The following is a 23,356-nucleotide window of genomic DNA, read 5'->3' as shown; positions in this document are numbered from 1 at the left end:
CTGAAGCAGTACTCAGCTTTGCAAAATTTTCCACAAGTCGGACGATTTTTGTTCCTGTGATTTAAAGATATGCAAGCTACTGAAGGAACAATTGGTCTTCAGCAACCCATGTTGTAGCTTACAAAGACAATATGTATCATACTTGTTAAATTGGGGGATTGTGTAATGTGAATATGGATTGTCTGGAAACTGACCCTGTGTTCCGTGTGCAGATTCCTGTCACAGCTGTGTTGGTGTGGACGAGACAGCAGCAACTTCCCCACAGTGAGTCGTCCTTATTGTGTCTGTTTCCCATCTCCAGCTTCAGAGGGGTGTGAACTTGAAAATATCACATGAACTCTTAGCTCACCTCAATGAAAGTGAAGCTAGCTAATGTCATGGCCTGCTTGTTTATGGCCTGGTCATTTGTCTGGTGTTTTCATCTTTGAACTATGTATGTTTGTGTAATCTGGCAGGGATGGCTATGTTGGAAAAGCTGTTTGTAGACATGACTCAAGCATTTTGTTATAGCATGTATGGTATGTTGTCATGGTATGTCCAGTGATCATGATGACATCTGTTTTATGTTGTCAGAGTATGTCAGTGATGATGATGACATCTGTGGTATGTTGTCAGGGTATATCCAGTGATCCATGGTGACATCTGTGGGATGTTGTCAGATAATGTTTAGTGATCCATGATGACACCTGTGGTATGTTGTCAGAGTATGTCAGTGATCCATGATGACATCTGTGGTATGTTCTCAGGGTATGTCAGTGATCATGATGCCATCTGTGGTATGTTGTCAGGGTATGTCAGTGATCATGATGACATCTGTGGTATGTTGTCAGGGTATGTCAGTGATCATGATGACATCTGTGGTATGTTGTCAGGGTATGTCAGTGATCATGATGCCATCTGTGGTATGTTGTCAGGGTATGTCCAGTGATCATGATGATTTCTGTGGTATGCTGTCAGGGTATGTCAGTGATCATGACGCCATCTGTGGTATGTTGTCAGGGTATGTCAGTGATCATGATGATGTCAGTGGTATGTTGTCAGGGTTGTCAGGGTATGTCAGTGATCATGATGCCATCTGTGGTATGTTGTCAGGGTATGTCCAGTGATCATGATGATTTCTGTGGTATGCTGTCAGGGTATGTCAGTGATCATGACGACATCTGTGGTATGTTGTCAGGGTATGTCAGTGATCATGATGATGTCTGTGGTATGTTGTCAGGGTATGTCAGTGATCATGATGCCATCTGTGGTATGTTGTCAGGGTATGTCAGTGATCATGACGACATCTGTTGTTTGTTGTCAGGGTATGTCAGTGATCATGATGCCATCTGTGGTATGTTGTCAGGGTATGTCAGTGATCATGATGATGTCTGTGGTATGTTGTCAGGGTATGTCAGTGATCATGATGACATCTGTGGTATGTTGTCAGGGTATGTCAGTGATCATGATGATGTCTGTGGTATGTTGTCAGGGTATGTCAGTGATCATGATGCCATCTGTGGTATGTTGTCAGGGTATGTCAGTGATCATGATGCCATCTGTGGTATGTTGTCAGGGTATGTCAGTGATCATGATGCCATCTGTGGTATGTTGTCAGGGTATGTCAGTGATCATGATGCCATCTGTGGTATGTTGTCAGGGTATGTCAGTGATCATGATGCCATCTGTGGTATGTTGTCAGGGTATGTCAGTGATCATGATGACATCTGTGGTATCTTGTCAGGGTATGTCAGTGATCATGATGCCATCTGTGGTATGTTGTCAGGGTATGTCAGTGATCATGATGACATCTGTGGTATGTTGTCAGGGTATGTCCAGTGATCATGATGCCATCTGTGGTATGTTGTCAGGGTATGTCAGTGATCATGATGCCATCTGTGGTATGTTGTCAGGGTATGTCCAGTGATCATGATGATTTCTGTGGTATGTTGTCAGGGTATGTCAGTGATCATGACGACATCTGTGGTATGTTGTCAGGGTATGTCAGTGATCATGATGATGTCTGTGGTATGTTGTCAGGGTATGTCAGTGATCATGATGCCATCTGTGGTATGTTGTCAGGGTATGTCAGTGATCATGACGACATCTGTTGTATGTTGTCAGGGTACTGTAAACGTACTTATTTTCGCGTGGTGCAATTTTCGCGGAATTGACAGTTTAGACTACATCGCGCGGTCAATTATTCGCGCAATCAGTAATTGCCGGAACTGCCAGCCGTCTCTTTGGCCGCCACTAATAGCAGTGAAAACAAACAGAGTGGCCGAACCTGTCAGGCGGCATTTATTACTTACTCACAGGAAATCCGTATCTGTGCGATATACTAGTACACAGTAACCCGTTTACTCCCGGAAGAGATGAAAAACACATCAGTATTATGTTCAATTCTGACGATCTGACTAATTAACTTATGCTGTATATGAAGCTCTTTGTGATTTCAAACAAGCCGGGTTGTTGTGAATGAGATGATTGAGTGTTAGTGACTATTCGCTTCATGATGATACGCTTGTATCTAAATGAATAAATAAAATACTGCTGTATTATTTCTTTCCGAAGTCGCTTCGCGGTAATCTGTTTTGTATCAAACCATCTGTCATGTGACCAATTTCCATGGCGGCCACAACACACATTGCTGTTTTCGCTAATTCGGCCGATGGGATTTGGCTCATTATTTAATTATGTTTTGGGAAATCCATTACAGCGACAGTTAAGTTTGATTCTTTATGCTACTATCAGTCGCCATTTTAAGATTCCGTGAGATTTCTGTCTTCAAACTTGATGTGTTATGGTAACAACTCAGGGCGAAAGTGGCTAGACTGAATGAATGACAGGTTTATTCATGGGTATAAATTTTCGCTTAAAATGTTTGGCTACTAAAAAGCCGCCGAAAATAAAACCTGCGCGAAATATACTACGTTTACAGTATGTCAGTGATCATGATGCCATCTGTGGTATGTTGTCAGGGTATGTCAGTGATCATGATGACATCTGTGGTATGTTGTCAGGGTATCCAGCTGCTGACATACCTGTACCAGGAGACCCTGGAGGCAGTGAACACAGACAACTACCCCATGATGCTATCCATCCTACAGACAGCATGTGGACCCTACACAGTGTAAGAGTGGCCTCTGACATTTTCACACAATATCTGATAGGAATCTATGTTCCATTTGCTGGTTTCAAGTTGCAACATATTGGAAAGAAGGGAAAAGAAGAATACTAAAAGCTGGCAGTCCATTCCACAAATGTAGATACCATTGTTTTGTCTTTCTTGTAAATCAATAATGGAAATGGCATGTTCATTTTTCTACAATATAGCAAATCCGTTCTAAAATAGTCCTCATGATGCTTTATATATTTATCACTTTGGCAAGGACCACAGGACTAAAGTACTGTCGGAAATGCTAGAAAAATGCTTTTTAGCCTTAATATCTTTATAAAGGTGATAAATATACTATGTTGTCAATATATCAAGTCGCCTATTGTCTACCTCATTTTTATTTCAATCGATTTAACATTCCGATGCATTTAAAGGGCAGTTTACAGGAGAGAATTTGGTACCAAAACAGCAACAACAACAGAAATCTGAAATAGTCTTTACATTTATGCTAATAATACAGGTGGTGTAAAAATATGAAATAACGTTTTTCCTAAACAAATAAATGTTGAATGTTTGTGTTACTTTACTTAATTATCGTTTTCTTTATTGAAGAAATATTAATATAAATGTTAAGGCTTGATAAATAAGTTTCCCGTCATGCATGCACATCTTTATCACAGCGTCCACTATGGCCAACGATTTGCAGTCGATTGTTGCAAAGGTTTATAGTTTTTTTCTGCTTAAAAACGACAGAGGTAAACCTTTCATTAGTTTAGAAAGGGTTAATTACAGAACGTGTAGAGCTGTTGGCATGTCTTACCAACAAGTTTACAATATTGTAAACAAATCAGACAAGACAGGGACCGTCTCAAATGCAAAACCGGGACGTAAAACCATCCTTGACAACTTTGACAAGGGAGTGCTTAGACGGGAGGTCTACAAACTTTATGAGAAGAAAAATATATATATTCTAAAGAAGCTACACCAGTGACTTCGTTAAATCTTTGGCCAATGTTCACAACTAGAGTAAACTGACCGAATTACATCCATATTTTTCATTGAAATAAACTGTTGACATGCAAAACATTTATTAAAACGCTGCACATTTCTACAATCAATCGATAAGATAACACAAGTGATAGGATTCTTTCCAATGTACAGTAATTCGTGATGTTTATTTCAAAACAAACACACATGCACAAATGATCCCTTACATAACTGATAATGTGATACTATAATGCATACACATATTCAACATTTTGCAGAAAACATCTATTGAGATGACCCCTCACCGGAGCGTGTGCTCACGTGTCAATTTCACCTGTCGATAGCGTGCATGCTGATGACGTAACACAGGCAGTTAATGTTTGTTTCAAATAACGTCCCACTACCCCTTATTTTTCTAAGTTTTTGGTATTTTCATCAGTAAAAACACATTTTAGAGCATGTCTCAAAATTTATTCCCTCGGTCTACATTAGGTAGATGTTTCTTGAAGTGATATTTGTTATTTAAGTAACTGTAATACCTCTGAATTTTAAATATAAGTCAAAAAGCATTTTTCTAGCATTTCCGACAGTACTTTAGTGCCACTTTATATCACTGCACCAACATAGGACCACATGGCTGTTACTTAAGTATGAACTGTCTACATGAGCAGATGTACATATTCGTGTACATCACCTAGCTGCGGTATGTTTGATCTAACACTGTCATTGTCGGTACAGGTTCGTACAGGAGTGGGTGTTCCATGGCTCCTACAGAGATGTGTATGAAGAGTTCACCATCCAGGTCAACCACCATTATCTGGAGTACCGAGGTGAGTTGACAGACTACACACTGAGTCACACTGTGATGAGGTCAGGTGCCCATCTTTGGAGTACCGGGGTTAGTTACCTGATGTACAACCAGAGTAACGCTGTCTCACAGGTCTTTGCAAACACGTACAAAGATTCACTCAAGTTAGGATGCCTAAATACCCTGTATAGCCTTGACACTGTATATTAGAAGTGGTCAGGGAGAATTCTCACTAACTGGTCTCAATGGAGAGTCAGCATTGCCGTCCTTATGATCACTGCTTTTTGTGTTCAGTTTAGTGTAAATGAGATGTAGAACTTGGTTCTGTAGGAAATGTGTGCTTATAACAGACAATTACCATTGACTGATGGTACATTTCTTTTACCTGAAGGCATGGATCATTTCTAGGATATTGCTGACTAAGGTATTTTCCAAAACTCTGTGATGAGATAGAATGTTTTTCCTGCAGATAAGCACTACTGGACCAATGGCTATACCCTAGCTGCAGAACAGATAGAGGACAGTGCTCCTCTCTTTCTTCGTGACATGGCCAATGATATCTTCATCTGCGGGAAGACCATCAACCTTCTCAAAATCTGCTGTCCAGAGGTAGGTCTCACAGCATGGCTTTACAGGTCTCTGGATATTCTATCTCTGATAAGTGACCTTGTCCTTATTAATATGTGTGCTGATACAATATGTTTTTTTCAGCACTTTGTGTGTCAGGTTGATGACAATGACATCCCACACATGACAGTGACGTTTTCCGAGCGGCAGCTGTCAACGCTTGACACACGTTGTCAGATATATGTCAGCAAGATGCAGCAGATTGCCAGGAACCTCACCATATCCAGGTAAATAACCAAATCTATGGGTTGCCAGTCATATCCATGTAAAGAGCCAGTCTATGGGTTGCCGGTCATATCCAGGTAAGTAATAGATCCATGCATGCCAGTCATATCCAGCTAAGTAATAGATCCATGCATGCCAGTCATATCCAGCTAAGTAAAAGATCCATGCATACCAGTCATATCCAGCTAAGTAATAGATCCATGCATGCCAGTCATATCCAGCTAAGTAATAGATCCATGCATGCCAGTCATATCCAGGTAAGTAATAGATCCATGCATGCCAGTCATATCCAGGTAAGTAATAGATCCATGCATTCCAGTCATATCCAGGTAAGTAATAGATCCATAATATCCAGTCCATGCATGCCAGTCATATCCAGCTAAGTAATAGATCCATGCATGCCAGTCATATCCAGCTGCCATGCATGCCAGTCATATCCAGCTAAGTAATAGATCCATGCATGCCAGTCATATCCAGCTAAGTAATAGATCCATGCATGCCAGTCATATCCAGCTAAGTAATAGATCCATGCATGCCAGTCATATCCAGCTAAGTAATAGATCCATGCATGCCAGTCATATCCAGCTAAGTAATAGATCCATGCATGCATGCCAGTCATATCCAGCTAAGTAATAGATCCATGCATGCCAGTCATATCCAGCTAAGTAATAGATCCATGCATGCCAGTCATATCCAGCTAAGTAATAGATCCATGCATGCCAGTCATATCCAGGTAAGTAATAGATCCATGCATGCCAGTCATATCCAGCTAAGTAATAGATCCATGCATGCCAGTCATATCCAGGTAAGTAAAAGATCCATGCATGCCAGTCATATCCAGGTAAGTAATAGATCCATGCATGCCAGTCATATCCAGGTAAGTAATAGATCCATGCATGCCAGTCATATCCAGGTAAGTAATAGATCCATGCATTCCAGTCATATCCAGCTAAGTAATAGATCCATGCATGCCAGTCATATCCAGGTAAGTAATAGATCCATGCATGCCAGTCATATCCAGGTAAGTAATAGATCCATGCATGCCAGTCATATCCAGGTAAGTAATAGATCCATGCATGCCAGTCATATCCAGCTAAGTATCCATATGATGCATGCCAGTCATATCCAGGTAAGTAATAGATCCATGCATGCCAGTCATATCCAGGTAAGTAATAGATCCATGCATGCCAGTCATATCCAGGTAAGTAATAGATCCATGCATGCCAGTCATATCCAGGTAAGTAATAGATCCATGCATGCCAGTCATATCCAGCTAAGTAATAGATCCATGCATGCCAGTCATATCCAGCTAAGTAATAGATCCATGCATGCCAGTCATATCCAGGTAAGTAACCAATCTATGCGTTGCCAGTCATATCCAGGTAAGTAAAAGATCCATGCATGCCAGTCATATGCAGCTAAGTAACCAATCTATGGGTTGCCAGTCATATCCAGATATATACATGCTGTGGAGGTTTCCAGTCATATTTGGATGATTAACATACAATATTCAGTCTAACAACACACATTGTCAATAGTCCGCCCACACATCAGAAATCCTGGGCCCCGTTTCACAAAGCTCATGTAAGCCTAAGATCTTGTAACTTTTCTGGTAGCATTCGTACCTCCTATGTTACAGTATAGGAGGTACGAAAATTACGAGATCTTAGGCTTACGAGAGCTTTGTGAAATGGGGCCCTGGTTATTTGTGTGTAGCTGGAGTCAAGCCACCCTGCTCCAGACTATGATACCAGGATCAATGTTGATTACTGAAGCATGTTAATGACTTCAGGGAGCAGATGATGGAGCAGGCAGAGCAGGCGAAGCGGGACTTGATGGAGAAGGCTCACACAGTAGCTGCACAGGAGATTGCTAGACTACAAGGTTAGCTTATTCTGTGAAAAGAAGTGTCCTAGGACAATTTTGTTTCAACCTCTGATGGCAACTGGCATGATGCATCACATGTGTTTTGAGTAAATAGTGAAGTTAGGTCACTTGGAGATGAAGACTGAATAGGATATACTGTATAACTTAAATATCTTATTAAAGAATTTGTTACTTGTGCATGTATAGCAGTTAGGACTATGGAATATATGTAATTCTGTGTTGGTGATGACCATGTTCTTGGTAGACCCACACCTAACGTATCCCTTTCTCAATGTTGGTTTTGGGGTGTGACTGAAGTGGGGATTAGGAGGCCACAATGGGGCCGGGCCAGCCGATTTATGTCATCATGCTGTGACAAACTGAATGAAGTACTTTAACTCTTTCCTATACCGTGCCCTTTTTGTGTGCATATAAACATTCATGATAGTTCATGATGTCCATGTTGACAGCTAAAATCGACGAGAGGAAGAAGGCTGCTGACATTAAGAAGAGGCAGGAGTTCCAGCGGCTGAAGAGTCAGATGGTCACAGACCTGCAGGTGGGTGGAGAGAGTCTTTACACAGATGGAAGAGAGCCTACCTGAACAAGGAACCAGTGTGAAGTTCCAGGAGCTAGTTACAGATGTGTTGTGACGCTGGTCCATCTTGTGTTGTAGAGGCGTGCAGGGGAGAAGGAGCAGAGCGCGGAGGAGGACAAGGAGCACATGGCCCGACTGACCCGGTCGGAGGCTGCTATGGAGGCTCAGGAGTTGAAGCTGGAACAGGAGGCCAGGTAGGACCTGGGGGGAAGGGTTAGCCAGGAGACCTGGGAAGAAGGGGATAGCCAGGTAGGACCTGGGGAGAAAGGGTAATCAGGAGGCCAGGTAGGACCTGGGGGGAAGGGTTAGCCAGGAGGCCAGGAGGACCTGGGAAGAAGGGGATAGCCAGGCAGGACCTGGGGAAAAGGGGAGGCCAGGTAGGGGAGAAGGGTTAGCCAGGTAGGACCTGGGGAGAAAGGGTAATCAGGAGGCCAGGTAGGACCTGGGGGGAAGGGTAATCAGGAGGCCAGGTAGGACCTGGGGGGAAGGGTTAGCCAGGAGACCTGGGAAGAAGGGGATAGCCAGGTAGGACCTGGGGAGAAAGGGTAATCAGGAGGCCAGGTAGGACCTGGGGGGGTAAGGGGCCAGCCAGGAGACCAGGGAAGAAGGGGATAGCCAGGTAGGACCTGGGGAGAAAGGGTAATCAGGAGGCCAGGTAGGACCAGGTAGGACCTGGGGACCTGGGGAAAGGGGTTAGCCAGGAGACCTGGAAGGGGGATAGCCAGGTAGGACCTGGGGAGAAAGGGGGGTAGGACCAGGAGGCCAGGGAAGAAGGGACCCAGGGTAGGACCTGGGGAGAAAGGGTAATCAGGAGGCCAGGTAGGACCTGGGGGAAGGGGTAATCAGGGGAGGCCAGGTAGGACCTGGGGAAGGGGTTAGCCAGGAGACCTGGGAAGAAGGGGATAGCCAGGTAGGACCTGGGGAGAAAGGGTAATCAGGAGGCCAGGTAGGACCTGGGGGGAAGGGTAATCAGGAGGCCAGGTAGGACCTGGGGGGAAGGGTTAGCCAGGAGACCTGGGAAGAAGGGGATAGCCAGGTAGGACCTGGGGAGAAAGGGTAATCAGGAGGCCAGGTAGGACCTGGGGGGAAGGGTAATCAGGAGGCCAGGTAGGACCTGGGGGGAAGGGTTAGCCAGGAGACCTGGGAAGAAGGGGATAGCCAGGTAGGACCTGGGGAGAAAGGGTAATCAGGAGGCCAGGTAGGACCTGGGGAGAAAGGGTTATCAGGAGGCCAGGTAGGACCTGGGGGGAAGGGTTAGCCAGGAGACCTGGGAAGAAGGGGATAGCCAGGTAGGACCTGGGGAGAAAGGGTAATCAGGAGGTCAGGTAGGACCAGAGGAGAAGGCCAGGTCAGGCGGGGCACCTAGAGCTTTTGGTATTTGGGAGGGGCTAGCTAGGGAAGAGGCCAGGTGCGAGCTGAGTAGCTAGCTAGGGAAGAGGCGAGCTGAGTAGCTAGCTAGGGAAGAGGCGAGCTGAGTAGCTAGCTAGGGAAGAGGCCAGGTGCGAGCTGAGCAGCTAGCTAGGGAAGAGGCCAGGTGCGAGCTGAGTAGCTAGCTAGGGAAGAGGCCAGGTGCGAGCTGAGCAGCTAGCTAGGGAAGAGGCCAGATGCGAGCTGAGCAGCCAGCTAGGGAAGAGGCCAGGTGCGAGCTGAGCAGCTAGCTAGGGAAGAGACCAGGTGCGAGCTGAGTAGCTAGCTAGGGAAGAGGCAAGGTGCGAGCTAGGAAGAGGCCAGGTGCGAGCTGAGCAGCTAGCTAGGGAAGAGGCCAGGTGCGAGCTGAGCAGCTAGCTAGGGAAGAGGCCAGGTGCGAGCTGAGCAGCTAGCTAGGGAAGAGGCCAGGTGCGAGCTGAGTAGCTAGCTAGGGAAGAGGCCAGGTGCAAACTGAGCAGCTATGGTAGAAGTCAGCTGGAAAATTGACACGCCAGATTTGAGGAAGGGTTTTGTGAGATTACATGTTTCTAACGTGGTAGACATTTTGGTCAGTGTCAAGGATGATATTACCATCATTAAAAGACCTGTATTGTGTTCATGTAAGTGTCATGTGGAAGTTATAGTGAGGCTGAATGACTGCTACAGGGAGGAGCTAATCAAGTACTACGCCGACCTCAGTGAGGAGGCAGCCCAGAGAGAACAGAAGGCCCTGTGGAAGGTGCGGCGCGCACGACTAGAGCTGGCCAGGATGGACTTCCTCTCAGCCGACCAGGAGAAGTGGAGAAGAGAGATGGAGGAAGCTACTGAAGCCAAGGTAGGGACACTTCTCAGATTCAAATCTTTTTACAGATGCTGACAGCAATGGTGTTTATATGTAACCCTGCCAGGGAGGGAGCTATCTGGTCAATATGGATCCTCCAGTCTGCAGCATGGAATTAAGAACTTTCAAGTTCATGTTTATATAGTTATGACCAATCTTTGTGAAGGTGACTTTTCATTTCACTGATAGGACCAGTATAGACAAATAGGTCTTGATGGTAAGTTTAGGTTATTGTAATGATTGCAGACTTATAATATAATAAATACCTTGTGTGGAAAACTATTTTAAGGTACCAATTTTGAACTAAGTCACATTTGTTCTCATATGGCAATGGCAGCCAATGTGATGCAATTTGGAATATGTGTATTCATAACTGGATGTCATGTTTTGTTGAAATCATTAAGAATGTGTTGATATAAAATCCTCAGTATTTATGTAGAAAACGTTATGATATCTATCTTTGTTGCATTTGTTATTGTTGACATATCAAGGATAGCTACAAGTATTTGGCTCTATTTTATTCAAATGGTATTATTTAGGTTGTCACCTGAACAAACCAATTATCACCAGTAATTGATGATAATACTGCACCAAAGAAAACTGACAACTCATGTTTTCTGACACAGTTAATCGTGACTGAATACTGTATTACCTTTTTGGTATTTTGTCTCTCTCTAAGGCTGTCCTGGAACGTGACCAAGACTCCAGCTTGCCTGTGTGGGCAGAGAATGTCAGTGACAGCCCAGATGGGAAACCTGTGATAGCAGACAACACAGAGCCTGATGTTGCAGCTCTACCAAGCTGGGCAGAGCGCGGACTGACTGCACCCCCAGCTGCTGTGTATGGTCTCGATACATCGGCTAAACAGAAACTGCCTGGGTGGGCTAAGAAAGGGCTTGAGACATACAGTGTTGAGGAAGAGCCTATTGTAGTGGAGGGGGGTGATGGAGACGGACTCCATGATGGGGTGTTTGTGTCCCCAAGGAAGAAAACTGGGCTCCGAATGAATGAATCCTTTAATGCTTCCAAGGAGTCGGAAGAAAGCCCAGAGAAGAAGACCGTTCGTGTGTTTGAAGAGATGCATTGTACAACGGAATCAGATGTAGCAGATGCTGCCAAGCCGCAGGTAAAGCTGATGCAGGACCGACATGCAACAACTGAGACTGTTCCAGATGAAGAATACAAACCCAATGTGAAGGTATCCGAGGAAATGCATGCTACGAAGGAAACCGAGAGTTCAGAACAGAAGCCACACATCAAGGTCGTCCCTGATGTCCATGCAAACATGGAGTCTACGTCAAGCCAGGAGTTATCTGCACCCAAGCTGAAGAGACAAAACGAACAGCATGCAAATGTTGAAACATCCTCAAAAGAATGGAAAGTGAAAAAGCAGAGTTTCTTTGGGCATGTTTCGAAACTTTCTGGTTTGGAATATGATATCACAGCTCCCAAGTTGAAAAAACATGCTGAGATCTATGCCAATTTGCAGTCTGACACAAAAGACTTTTCCATCCGTCCGAGCATAAAGATTAACAAAGCCATGATGGTGAATATGGAGAGTGAGCCGGCAGAAGTTACACCAATGATCCGAGTGGACAAACACCGGGCACATCCTCAAGGAGTCTGAGTTTGTGGATCTGGATGAACAGAGGTTGAAGAAGTTTAGGATCAGAAACATCCACGGCCATTCGTCTGACTCAACAGTGCAGAAATTGTTGTATGGAGAAAAGTATGGCAGTCCTAGCAGTGAACGAGGGGGGAAGGCGTTGGAACATGCAACAGGTGAGAGCAGAATGTAGTAATGTTCACTGTATACTTTGTACCAGAAGTGATAGGTAACTGTTGGACCATTGGTGAAGTTTTGGGTCTTGTATTCTTTTTCAGAGAGATCGTCCTTGGGGTACATATTATGCATTTTCCGGCTGAAAAATGTCCTGTGACAGTTGTATCAATGTTTTTTGAATAAAAAGATTGTACAATAAATAAACTCTTTTATTTATTATACGGACCCTACCTCACGGAGTTACCTCCCTTAGCGCATGCGCACCAACTGGGTAGGCTCCTAGACCCGTATCATCATTCCTTCTGCTGTCACGGCCGTGAACAGACGTGTTTGATAACCCATTCATGAGCCGGACGGCGCTGTTAAAAAGATATGTCTGAGACACCACCTGTATGTATGGTCTTTATTTGTCTAAAACAAGAACAGTAAAGCTTTACAGTTGGTTGTTTCATAATTGTGACTTTGTATTAATACTAAATACGCTTAACTTTCCCCGCGGTTACGCACGCGTTGCTCTGCCATGGCGGGAAGTTTAGCGTGCGCGCCATGTGGTCGTAATATTGCGTGATTAAAACCAACTATTACTTTCCGCGGGTAACCTTCACGAAGTTTTTCAATGTTTTCTACGCGTTTATATGCTGCTGGCCGCTGCTCACTAACACGCTTTGCGGTTTGTTTCAGGCCTTTTCATGCTGTTCGGTCTGTGAGGGAGAGTATCCCCGGGCCGACAGTCATACGACGAGCTATGCGTGGCCTGTCTGGAGAAGACAGGCCATGAGGCTGACTCCTGTCCTATTTGTCTGGCCTTTTCCCCGGCCCAGAAGAGGCGGGCTGCCGACACCTTGTTCTATCGCTGAATGCGGGAGGCGGGAGGGGACCTGACGCAGGTTCCCCGCCTAAGTCCAAACGTGGTCAAAAAGGGGAAAAAATCCCGTGGCCCTTCCCCTCTCCTGCCACTTCGAAAGTGGTTTTGACATGTCACTGATGGAGTCTATGTTTCAGCAGCAGATGGACTCGATGAAGTCCTTCGCTCGCGGAGTCGGTTGGAGGTCTCCGCAGGAGTTCCTCACCCACTCCGGACGGGGCGGAGAGTCCGGGTGGGATCGCCGGGCTCGCTCGATCCCTCGGCCTTGAGGCGCCTGTAGATCCGCTGCCTCTGGCTTCGATCCGGACGCCTCGGCTGCTCCGAGAGGGAGGGGCTCCCAGTCCCTCTCTCGGAGCTCGCGCGGGGCCGCTGAGTATTCCTGGTATTCCGTCTCTGCGCGACACCCCGCCCCATGAGAGCCGAGGCACCAGTTCTGCCTGGCCTGCCTCCAGCGCCTGGACCGGGGTCCACGCACGCCGGGCTGGCGCTGACGGGGAGCAGTCTGTCTGTTCTTCCCTTCCTGTGGTTCCTAGCGCTAGGCAGTCCACCGGTCGGGTTAGGGTCCTCTTACGGAGGAGACCCAGCCTCTGACTCGGGCTCGGGACGCCGAGGCAATGGAGCTTGGGGAGGTCGAGGAGCATGACGGCGGCTTCCGCTTTGCTTCGCCTTGCGGGAGGTCCGCAGAGAATTGCCGAGGGCCTACCCCAGGCCGCTGGTGCCTGCTGGTAGCGTGGACTCGACTGAGTTCCGCTTTGCCTGGCGCAGGCGCTTGCCCCTAGGCAACCCTCACAGACGCAGCTCCGCATTCTGCCATCGCTGGTCTCGGACGTGGTCGATCCCTCTTGTCTGGTGCCCGAGTAAGGTTTGACTTACCTGAACTCGTCGGCGGGCGCTACCAGCTTGGGGAGGATTCCCTGTTCGCTGTACCGATTGTTGACGAATGTGTTTTCACTTCCGCCGCCTCTGGGGAGGCTCGGCTTCCTCCGAGCAGCTCCGCTGCTCGGCAAGGGCTTCTAACTCCACCTTTTGCCTCGCTGGCGCCTCTGGCGGCACGCGCACGCATACCGGACCTACGAGGAGGTCTACCGGAACGCCGATGCAGCAGGTGCGGTGGTGGTCCATGAGGCCTACCTCACCTCGGTTCAGAGGTCGGCCCTGGAGGCGGAGGGGCATGCTGGCGGCGACGTGTCGCCGCATGTCGTGGCTGCTCCGCCAGCTTTCGAAGTGCAGGCTCACCTCGCCACGACTCTTTGGCGGTCTGCTGCGCCGACGGTGATGTGCGCAGTCATGGGGATGCGCCGGCTGTGGCTGTCGACGCCTAGGTACTCGGCAGCAACACAGCAGACCTTGCTGGCCCTCCCTTTCCGTCTGGGAGCGACCCTCTTTCCAGGGGCCCAGCAGGTCATACGGGAGGCTGCCGCTGCAGCTACCTCCTTCAAGGACTCTAAAGCCTTGTTGGAGCACCCGCTGGTGTCTCGCCTCAAGCCCCGCGCCACCTTCCTCCGCCCGGGTGCAGCCTACACCGAAGTCTGCCGGGCTGGCTTCGCCGCTTGGTAGGGGTAGGCGGAGGAACAGGTCCGCCAAGGGTAGGGGCAAGGAGCAGTCCTCGACTAGCTCCCAGCCTTTTCGCGGGCTCGGGAGGTCTGCCCCGACCTCCCGTTAACCCAACAGGCTGCCGCTCAAGCCGTGTGTCACACCCAGTCAGCTCCGCTACTAGGGTCCACGCACGCTTCCTACCCCATATCCCAGTGGGGAGGTCAGCTCTCTCTATTCCTGCCGGAATGGGAGAAGGCTACCAACAACGCTTTGGGTGCTGGCCACGGTCAGCATAGGCCATCTCCCACTGTGGAAGCGAGGTCCGCCGACTTCACCGGCATACGCGCGACTCGGTGCCGCCATGCCTGCCAGGGCGGACATATTGCGCGACGAAGTTCAGGCTCTGCTGGACAAGTCCGCAATCGAAGCGATTCCACCGGGAGAGGAACAGGCGGGATTTTACTCCACGCACTCCCTCGTCCGAAGAAAGACGGCGGGTTCCGTCCGATTCTCAACCTCAAGGGGTTGAATCGCGATGCTTTCAAGTACCATCCTTCAAGATGGAGACACTGCGCCGGGTGATCTCATCTGTTCAGCCCGGCGATTGGCTCACGCCAATCGACCTAAAGGATGCGATTCAGATGTACCCATACATCCCTCGCTCAAGCAGTACCTCCGGTTCTCTTACGGCGACGGGATGTATTACCAATTCAGGGTGCTCCTTCGGCATATCGACTGCCCCAAGGGTGTTCACCAAGCTCATGTTAGTCCCAGCTACCCTAGCTCGCCGCAAAGGAAGGCGCTTGTTACCCTTACCTAGACGACTGGTTGCTCGGAGCACTAACACAGCCAGCGAAGTCAAGATGCTACTCACACAGTGATAGACATTCTAACTCGACTGGGGTGGATCATCAACCTCAAGAAATCCGACCTGGTACCCACCCAGGACTTGGTTTTTCTTGAGCGCGATTCCAAACGAAACAAGGATCTCGCTTCCTTGTCGCCCGACCGGGTCACCAGAGATCGGGAGATGGTATCTTCATTCCTCTCCCAGCCCCAGGCACCAGCACGGACTTGGCTCCGCCTACTGGGCCATATGGCGGCGGCGATCTCTGTAGTGTGGCGGCGCTGTTGAGGATGCGCCCCATACAGCAAGCTTTGGCTCGGCTGTGGACTCACACGGAGGATCTGGAGCGCAGTCTCACAGTCCCCGAAAGTGGTTGACACCTCACCTTCAGTGGTGGACAAATGTCGGAATCTCACCAGGGGTTCCCTTTGAAATCCCGACGCCAGCTCTCACAGTTCAGACAGATGCGTCCCTCACGGGCTGGGGGCGTTCTGGAGCAGTCTGTCGGCTTCCGGACTCTGGTCCGAAGTCGGCTCACCTTCACATCAACGTGTTGGAGCTGAGAGCTGTGCGGTTGGTATTCGAAGCTTCAGAGAGCATGTCCGTGGCCAGGTAGTCCGTCTTCAGTTAGACAACCAGACGGCCATGTCGCATATCCTGAAGCAGGGAGGCACGGTGTCCCCAGCGCCTCGGGGAAGCGTGGGACTTTCTCCTCTGGAGCCACCAGTACGCATTGTCAGGTACTCCCTGTTTATCTCCGGGGCTGGAGAACGGCGGCGAGCAGATGCGCCTCTCGCCGGATCCTGGCCCCGCGACGAAAGTGGATGCTCGACAGGCAGATATTCACAGTAATCTCCCAGTTGTACCGGTCGCTCGAGGTGGATCTGTTTATGCCGGCGGGGACGCATCAGACACCCGTGTTCTGCTCTCGAATACCGGACCAGAGGGCGTTGGCTGCCGACGCCTTCCTGCTGGATTGGACGGGCAAAGTGCTCTGGGCGTTCCCGCCGTTACCACTCATTCCCCGTGTCCTTTCACAGCTGTCCACCCAGCCAGCTCGGCTACTTGTGCTACTGGCACCGCTTTGGCCGTCACAGAGCTGGTTTCCGGTAATTCTCAGGTTTCTGGCTCAGCCTCCTGTTCTATTACCTTTGGCGAATCGACATTCTCACTCAGAACGGAGCTTCCACCCAAATCCACGGATTCAGTGGGTGGCTTGGCCTCTGTCAGGTCTAACCTCGAGGCACGCTGGAATTCCTGCAGCAGTTGCAGACACAATTCTGGCTTCGAGGCGGGATTCGACAAACGTTCAGTACGAGGATAGGTGGTCCCGCTATGCGCGCTGGTGTTCAGATCAGGGGATCCCTTTTCTGCGGATTTAGTCCGAGTTTTGGAGTTTTTGCAAGCTCGTTTGGAAGAAGGCCTGGCGGCTTCGACCATTCGCGGCTACTCCACCGCTATTTCCACTTTTCACACCCCTGTCGATGGTGCTCTTCTGGGGCAGCACCCTCTCGCATAGCGCTTTCGCTGGCGCTGAACGGATTCGACCTGCTCTCAGGCTTAACCAGTCCACCTTTGGGATTTGTCGATCGTGTTTTCGATTGGCTGTCCGTCCCACTTTCTCACACCTATCGGCTATTTCCATTCAGTTGTTGACCTGGAAAGCTGTTTTTCTGGTGGCGGTAACATCTGGTCGAAGAGTCGGCGACTTACATGCTATGTCGTCCGACCCGGCGCTGACTGTGTTTCACACGGATCGTGTCAGTATTCGCCTCCCAGATACTTACCGACCGAAGGTCGATCACGCTTTCATGTGACAGCTCCTATCGAACTTCCTACTCTTACCCAGCCTTCCACATCGGGGACCACTCCTACGAGCACTCACCCGCTGGATGTCCGTGAAGACGCCAAAGTCTATCTCAAACGAACGCAGGGGATCCGTGACGGGTACCCAGCTGTTCTGTTGTTACGGTGGCGGAAGGCTGGTCTGCCAGCGAAAGCAAGCAGACTTTGTCTCGCTGGCTAGTATCGTGTATTTGTGCCGCTTATCAGGCTAAGGGCAAGCCTCCCCTGAGGGTTGAAGGCTCACTCGGTCAGGGCAGTAGCCGCGATCAAAAGCTTTTGCATCGGCACTCCCCATTGAAGAGATCTGCTCTGCCGCTATTTGGAGCCGCCAAGCACGCGAGCACGCCATTATCAGCTCGATACACATTCCGCAATCGCAAAAACTTTGGTCAGTACTGTTCTCTCCAGTGGACAGTGTCCTGCCACCCTGACCGAAAGTGAGTCTTGGTTTATTGGTTTGTTTTGACGCTACTGTACAATAAGATTCCATTATTGACATGTCTGCTAATGTGAGCTCACTCAGAGAACCTGTACCCCTTCGATTCTCACGGAGTTACTGTATCGTTAGTGAGTGGTATTTTGTTTTCCCCCTCGGTGCTCTCATGACAGAAGCCACTTAGTGGGTCGGATTCGTTGATATTCGCACTACGTGCAATGTCTCATTATGCTAGAGGTCGCCTTTGAGCACAAATCCTCCCTGTCAGTTCCCTCCCATAATGCCTCTCAGCGAAGCTTAAACTGGGTCGAGTGACAGGTGAGTGTTATGGCGCCTGTTCAATTTTTTTCCATGATACGATCGCTATATTTTGAGTGTGCTTGGACAGAATTCCCTCTCCCTGGCCTCCGGTCTTTGGGAGTCTGTGTTTATGCATAATATGTACCCCAAGGACGATCTCTGAAAAGAATTAACCAAACCTGCAGAGGTTTTCAATTCTTTGAAGAGAGTCGCCCTTGGGTAGGGCCTCCCACCTCCCCGCAATTCTGTTCACTGATAAGAATTCAGCAGAAGGAATGATGATACGGGTCTAGGAGCCTACCCAGTTGGTGCGCATGCTCTAAGGGAGGTAACTCCGTGAGGTAGGGTCCGTATAATAAATAAAAGAGTTTATTTATTGTACAATCTTTTTATTCAAAAAACATTGATACAACTGTCACAGGACATTTTTCAGCCGGAAAATGCATAATATGTACCCCAAGGACGACTCTCTTCAAAGAATTGAAAACCTCTGCAGGTTTGGTTAAGTTTGTGTGTGTTTGCTTGGTAATAATGATGCTGATTTTCTGTTAGACACCAGCACAGACATCATGGCTGCTGCAGCGTCTGACTCCATGTGGATGGATAACGAGATAGAGCAGTACCAGGACAACTTCGACTGCCTCAGTGAGTTCAGCTTACACTTCAGCTAGAGATTCTGTTGAATCAACTTAGTGTCATGAGTTAATGTTTCTAATGTATGACCATATTGCTCTAGCAAACAAATAGAGATGTAACTTCTTTGAGTGGAATTTAGAAGTTGTTGTGATGAACAAGGGGCATAGTTCTATGGATATACAACATCCTAATTACAATATATGCAATGTTTTGATAACATTTTTTTGATTAGCATCTACCCCAAAATATATAGCATATATTGTAATGAAGTAGTTGTAATTCCATAAAACTATTCCCCTTATTCATAAAGAAATGTAACAGTGGAGAAAATATGTTTTGGAGGCAAATGTGGATTAATACATTCATATCATTCCTGTGAAATAAATGTTTGAAAACATTATTGAGAACAGAAGTGGTCAGGTTTTCAGATTCACAGAGGTGGTCTGGATAATAGCCGCATATGTTGGGAATGTTAGCATGTTGATCCTCACATTGCCTGTGTTACTGCAGATGAGCCTCCAGTCACTGACCTGATGGCTTCGACCCCCATGGCATATGGTAGCTGGGGGGACTATGGCATCAGCTTAGAGGGAGAGGTCGAGGCTTTCCGATACATGCCTCTGCCAGCCTTACTACACAGGACAATCACGGCCTCACTCAAAGCCCAGTAAGTTCTAACTTAAACACAGATCATGCCTGATTCGCCCATTCTGTACAACTGTATTCTTTCAATTTCAGGGTCATGTTATTTTTTGTTCTATTCTATTTTGAAACAAACTGTTCAGTTGACAAATGTTATCAACACAAAGCAGCAACACATGAAGTGTGGATGTGTCACTGCCCACTGTCTCCCTGCTACTATTGTAGCCACACTGTACAGGCTGCTGATGTATTGCTCACATGCAACTACCCTGTCATCCTTTTTCAATTACATATATACTTATAAAAATTACACAGCTTGCTCATACCATCAACCGCTGGTCCAGACTTGATTATTTACAGGCTACTGTAGCCGGAATTCTGCTTTCTGCAGTATAAAATAAGAAACAAAACCATGGTTGTAATGTGTGTGTTCTGATTTTCCACCTTTGTAGAATCAGCCTTGTGAACAAGTGCATCATCGACTACTTCTTCTCTGAACTGAAGATACAAAGTCATTTTGAGGCCCTCAGAAGCTTCCTGTTCATGGGAGATGGAGACTTCGCTCAGATTCTGAGTGATGTCCTACTAGACAAGGTGAGATATTAGTCAGTCATAAAATATTTGAAATAATTTAACGTCATGAAAGCCATTGGGCTTTTCGTTCAAATTGTGGTACTTGGAACTTGTGAGAATTTCTGTTCCCTCTATTTCGGGGGCAAATTGTTTGTTCTGTCGCATGTTTTGTGACATGTTGTGTTATGACTCCAGCTTGCCCAGAACCCACTGCCTCAGGAGATGCTCAACCCTTTCTTCCTGAATGGAGCCCTGACGAAATCACTGCAGTTGTCCATGCACTCGGCAGACAAGTTTGCTGACAATCTCAGCTTCGCTGTCAAGTACACTCCTGCAGTCTTCCAACCTAATGGTAAGTGTCGGTGGACCAAACCTGAATGTGGTCCATGGCTTATGCAGTAACCTTTCAGGAGTCTTTATAGTTGATTGTTTGATGTTTAACGCCACACTCAGCAATATTCAGAATATATGGTGTCAGACTGTGTATAATTGAATCTGGACCAGACAATCCAGTGATGAACAGCATGAGCACTCCTCTACGCAACTGGGAACAGATAACATGTTTCAAACAAGACAGCGAGTCTGACCACCTGATCCCGTTAGTCGCCAAGCATGGGTTCAGCAGTCATTAACACAAGGGAATAGAAGCATGAGTGTCTGTAACACTACATACATATACACACTCACTGTACAAAGGCTCAAACAATGACCAGGAGTGCATGTGAGTGTCAGTGATCCTGTAGGGTAGAGACTCTTGAGTCACCAGGTTATCAATACATTGCAGGTTGACACCTAGAGATAGAGAATACAAGTGAAATAATGGTGTAATGATACATTATTGTGTCTCAGTATGCGGTTCACGATACAGCTTATCAATTTACAACTCCTGTGTCACAATACATACAATTCATACATTATTGATGTTAAAATATGTGAATTTTAACATAAACTTCTAGAACCAACTGATGCAGATTCTGTAGTATTTCCTGGTTGGCTATAAATACCAGAATCTGCACAGTGTCTCCAAGGTTATATAATTCTCGCCTACAATATCACATATTCGCTGTCTAAAAGTTTGAAACAAATATTGTAGGGTTATGATTCACCTGCAGAAAGGGAGAGAATATGAAGTTAAGAAATGAAAGTGCTGCATTGAATTACAAACTGTATTGCCCCCATGTTATTGGGATACATACTCGTATCATATCGCAGCCTCACCATATCATTACACTTCTACAGGATATTTCTAATAATGTATTCGCATGCATTCCTTGATGTTTTGATTCTATACAGTAACAGCTGCCTTTTAGTGAACTTATATAACAGCGCTTTGTTTGTATACACTGAAAGAATACAAACGGCTGTGGGTTGTGAGACCGAAGCATTTATTTTGTGTTTACGTTTAATTACAGCCTGAAAGAACATAAGGAAATATATAAAATGGAATCAAATGAATATGTACATATTTTTCCTTATCCTGACTCATGCTTATTGCTTGTCTCCCTTTCCTTCTGAATGCTAGTGGAACACTTGAATCCCCTTTTGAAGCTCCCTTCAAAAAAGCGGACGTAAAATCACTTACCAGGAGTCATCTCCCTTCTCAGGTTTTGGCGGGAAACGGCGCCACCTGTCTCCCATGCTCCTCTCTCTCTCCTGATTCGCCCGAGTGGGCGGTTGTGAGAGCACCTGGTCCCCTATACGGCAGTATATCCTTTTATTATTTAGGCCTTTCTTCTAAATTAGCTGTTTAAGGCTTTAGTTAACGTTTACCTACAATATTCTACGGAATTTATTCTCAAATTTCTCTGTTTTATCACGTTTTTACGTGACTATTCACATTGTTTACAATTGATGAAATCTTGTTCTGGTTGTAGGTATCGATTGTCTGCTGTTGATCCACATAACCTATGTCCTAATTGCAAGCCCGTATGTTTATCTGACACTCGTTGTCAGTTGTGTTTTCACCTGTCTGATATTTCATTTTACAAATATTCATATTATCTGTCTAGAGTGAGTGAGTGAGTTTAGTTTAACGCCACACTCAGCAATATTCCAGCTATATGGCAGCGGTCTGTAAATAATCGAGTCTGGACCAGACAATCCAGTGATCAACAGCATGAGCATCGATCTGTGCAATTGGGAACCGATGACATGTGTCAACCAAGTCAGCGAGCCTGACCACCCGATCCCGTTAGTCGCCTCTTACGACAAGCATAATCACCTTTTATGGCAAGCACATGGGTTGCTGAAGACCTATTCTACCCCGGCATCTTCACGGGACTTATCTGTCTAGACGTGCAAAGGACAGGTCCAGACGAGATTTACACGACATGTCTAAACCGGCTAAGCTTGCAGAGGACCGGCAGTTGGTGTCTGCGCAGATTCACCATTCCAGTGGTCTACCGGGGTCGTCTACGGAGGAGGTTGCCGCCATAGACAACGCTGGCTCGAGGAAGAGGTCATCTACATCAGATAATTCCTCTTCGCAGTCTAAGAAGACTAGGGCATCATCTTCCCAGAGGAAAGAAGTCAGCTACAACTAAGACTTCGTCGAAGTCTCCACATGGGGCAACGCAGAAAACGAGGTCTTTTTCAGCTGAGATCGTCCCTCTGGAAGAAATAGATGTCTACGATGAGCCGCCCATCCTCATCCCTGAGATCACATCTAAGAAGAAGACGAAGACGTCTTCTACAGTGACCACGCAGGACAACCTTTCAACGCAGACGTTTGGCAGAAAGGGTCAACGCCCTTCGGAAGAAGCCTCATCCGTCTCAGATGCGTCGTCAGTACAACAGACAACGCAGACCTTCAACCCGGCTTTATGCAGCAATTTACCCAACAGATGTCGGATCTGATGGAACAAACGGTTCGCGACGCCGAGAGCTGCAACGAAGACGACGCCTGCGACGAACCCGAGTGAAGGTCAACTGAGCTGCACACCACGTCCGTTGGGAACCAACGTCCTGCAGAGCATACAGGAAGATTCCAGCTCGACTACAGCGTCCGCACGAATACCTGGCAGCCATACCAACGTGGAACCTGCACCAACTACGTTCAGCGGAAGGACTAGACATTCGCCGAACCCACGTAGATCATCATCGACGTCAGATACGGACGTTCGTCACGAACCTGCACGTAACGGTTCGTTACCAAGGAGAAGAGAATCAACACCCGTACGAAGGCATAGAGATTCGTCACAAGTCACGAACGTATGGTTCCCCACGAAGGTCACCACGCAGGTCGCCTTACAAATCGCCACACAGGTCACCACACAGATCGTCTTACAGATCACCTTACAGATCTCCTCGTTCAGACGACAATAGCAGACATCCATCCTCAGAGCAGGAAGATGACGGCGGAATTATATTTTCCGACTTGGAAATCAAGTCATGGATGGCCAACGGTTTGGAACTCGCATCACCCTCTAAGGAGACCA

The 23,356-nt window shown here is 47.3% G+C and overlaps 1 protein-coding gene and 1 long non-coding RNA gene across 2 annotated transcripts in view; both read left to right on the top strand.

Annotated features, from left to right (window-relative positions):
* The window catches only part of LOC124281988 (gamma-tubulin complex component 6-like), a 48,389-nt gene that overhangs the window by 14,239 nt on the left and 10,794 nt on the right, over positions 1-23,356 (top strand). The window contains 15 exon segments of the mRNA XM_046717999.1: positions 213-264; positions 3,003-3,112; positions 4,823-4,914; positions 5,362-5,501; positions 5,604-5,746; positions 7,537-7,628; positions 8,081-8,169; positions 8,287-8,402; positions 10,282-10,450; positions 11,136-12,062; positions 12,064-12,238; positions 18,621-18,713; positions 19,215-19,371; positions 19,799-19,940; positions 20,115-20,271. Coding sequence (XP_046573955.1) covers positions 213-264; positions 3,003-3,112; positions 4,823-4,914; positions 5,362-5,501; positions 5,604-5,746; positions 7,537-7,628; positions 8,081-8,169; positions 8,287-8,402; positions 10,282-10,450; positions 11,136-12,062; positions 12,064-12,238; positions 18,621-18,713; positions 19,215-19,371; positions 19,799-19,940; positions 20,115-20,271 — 2,654 coding nt within the window.
* On the top strand, positions 8,466-8,871 carry LOC124281989. Its single transcript, XR_006900019.1, has 3 exons — positions 8,466-8,493; positions 8,608-8,769; positions 8,828-8,871. It is a non-coding gene; the product is annotated as an uncharacterized LOC124281989 (long non-coding RNA).

Source organism: Haliotis rubra, unplaced genomic scaffold (assembly GCF_003918875.1).
Source record: "Haliotis rubra isolate DU_JTF1 unplaced genomic scaffold, ASM391887v1 Scf291, whole genome shotgun sequence".
Classification (NCBI taxonomy): domain Eukaryota; kingdom Metazoa; phylum Mollusca; class Gastropoda; order Lepetellida; family Haliotidae; genus Haliotis; species Haliotis rubra.
The sequence above is the reverse complement of the archived record's forward strand: the minus strand, read 5'-3'. Positions and strand labels throughout refer to the sequence as shown.